Genomic DNA, 2,047 nt, shown 5'->3' with positions numbered 1-2,047 from the left:
TTGTTAAACAGTGATCTGGCCGAAGCAGAGGTTAAAGATGTTATCCTGAATCTGGGCAGCAACAAAGCTCTGGGCTTTGATGGAATCACCTATTCCTTTTTCAAAGCTTTTTGGAACATCATTAAAGAGGATGTAATTAGAGCTGTGCAATAGTTTTTTCTCACTGGTTCTATGTGCAAGGATTGAAAAGATACCTTAGTTGTGCTGATTCCTAAAACTTCTAATCACAGTATTCCATTAGCTTACCATCCCATTAGGCTTTGCAATTCAATTTATAAAATTGTTGCTAAGGTTTTGTTTAACAGAATGTTGGGAGTTATTCCTAGGATTATTTCTGAAGAACACGAGGCTTTTGGGAGGGGCAGATCAATCTCAGACCATCTTCTTTTGGCTCAGGAAGTTTTTAACAAAGTTAGATTTTCTAAAGATTTTAATGGGTTCTTAGCAATCAAAGTGGACATGAAGGAAGCATATGATAGCATGTGCTGGGCAACTTTGGAGAAGATGATGACAGAGTTGGGGTTCCCTACCAGGTTTATTCATTTGGTGATGGAATGTATCATGGACCCAAGATATTCTATTATGATTAATGGTTCTAATTCTAAGTGGATCGAGGGGAAGAGTGGCTTTCATTAAGGACACCCTTTATCAACATTTCTTTTTATCCTTTGTTCCCAGCTTCTTTCTAAAGCCTTCCATAGCAGGGCACTAATGTGGGTATTAGTATCTCTTCTAATTCCCAGAAGATTTCTCATCTTTTATTTGTAGATGAAATTTTGCTGTTTATGGAAGCTAAAGTGAATGGTATGAAGAAGGTTAGAGAGATTATGAAGAATTATTGCAAGTGGACAGGTCAGAGTATCAACTACCATAAATCTACCTTGGTTTGTGGTAGTTTGATGGATAGGAGGAGGAGGATGCAGATTTCCAAATTTATGGGAATTAGATTAGTTGATGAGTTTGAGTATTTGGGTATCAAATTGGCATTGAGACGTTTAAGGAGGACTTTCAGGTTTTATTGGATAAATCCAGTAAAAAAATTTAATGCTTGGGGGAATAGATAAGTTTCTTTGGCCGGCAGACTGGTTTTGGTTAAATCAGTTTATCTTTCTCTTCCAATTTTTATCATGTCTCACTCTCTTATTCCGATGAAGATGTTGATGGAATTTGAGAAGATTTGTAGAGGTTTTATCTGGAATAAATGTGATGGAAAGAGGGGCATTCATTATGTGGCTTGGGAGCAAATCTGTAAGCCAAAAAAGTTTGGAGGATGGGATGTTAATTCAGCTGTAGCGAGGAGGAATACTATGAGAGCCAAATTTGCATGGAAGATGATTGATAAGCCAGATTCTCTTCTGAGTAAACACCTCACTGCTAAGTAAGGAGGTAATTGGTGGAATTATGGACTACATAGGAGTAGTTCCTCTACTTGGAAGATCATGGTTTCTGGTTGGAGTGCGCTCAGGAATCATGTTAGATGGCGAATTGGTGATGGTTCCAAAATTGAAGTGTTGAAGGACATTTTGATTTTGGATAAGTCTTTACTCAAATGGCCAACATTTGTAGGTTATTTTAAGGATGACAATATTACTCTGGATTCTTTCATTGCTGAAGTTAGTTGGGATCGTGAGAAGCTCAATGTGTTCTTTGGAAAAAAATTACTGGAGCTTATTTGCAAAGTCCAAATTCTTCCCAATATGAATGAGGATGGCATGGAATTAAAATATAAGATGTCAGGGAAGTCTATCTCTGCTTTAATTATGGAAGATAGCTATAAAGATATGGAGGATGTTGTTCCAATCAATTGGGTTTATAAATTGGGTTTGAATGCAAGGTTGGAGGTTTTCATTTGGCGGTTGTTCTCTGATGCTCTCCCCACAGGTGCTTTCCTCTTCAGAAGAAGACTGTCTGATGATCCTCTTTGTCTGTTGGGATGTGAAGTTTTGGAAGATATTAATAACATTTCTTCCAACAGCTGCAAGCTTCGAAAGGTGATGGATGTGCTGAGAGGCTGGGGATTACAAGTACCAGAATTCAATTGATGGAA

The 2,047-nt window shown here is 37.8% G+C and overlaps 1 protein-coding gene across 1 annotated transcript; it reads left to right on the top strand.

Moving 5' to 3' along the window:
- The first annotated feature begins 306 nt into the window (after positions 1-306).
- On the top strand, positions 307-1,382 carry LOC110114626. Its single transcript, XM_028701063.1, has 3 exons — positions 307-556; positions 769-1,012; positions 1,082-1,382. The coding sequence occupies exons 1-3, from the start codon at positions 307-309 to the stop codon at positions 1,380-1,382; spliced, it is 795 nt and encodes a 264-aa protein (XP_028556896.1).
- Positions 1,383-2,047: the final 665 nt, after the last annotated feature.

Source organism: Dendrobium catenatum, unplaced genomic scaffold (genome assembly GCF_001605985.2).
Source record: "Dendrobium catenatum unplaced genomic scaffold, ASM160598v2 fragScaff_scaffold_1637, whole genome shotgun sequence".
Lineage (NCBI taxonomy): Eukaryota > Viridiplantae > Streptophyta > Magnoliopsida > Asparagales > Orchidaceae > Dendrobium > Dendrobium catenatum.
Note: the sequence above shows the minus strand (reverse complement) of the source record. Positions and strands in the feature narration are given on the sequence as shown.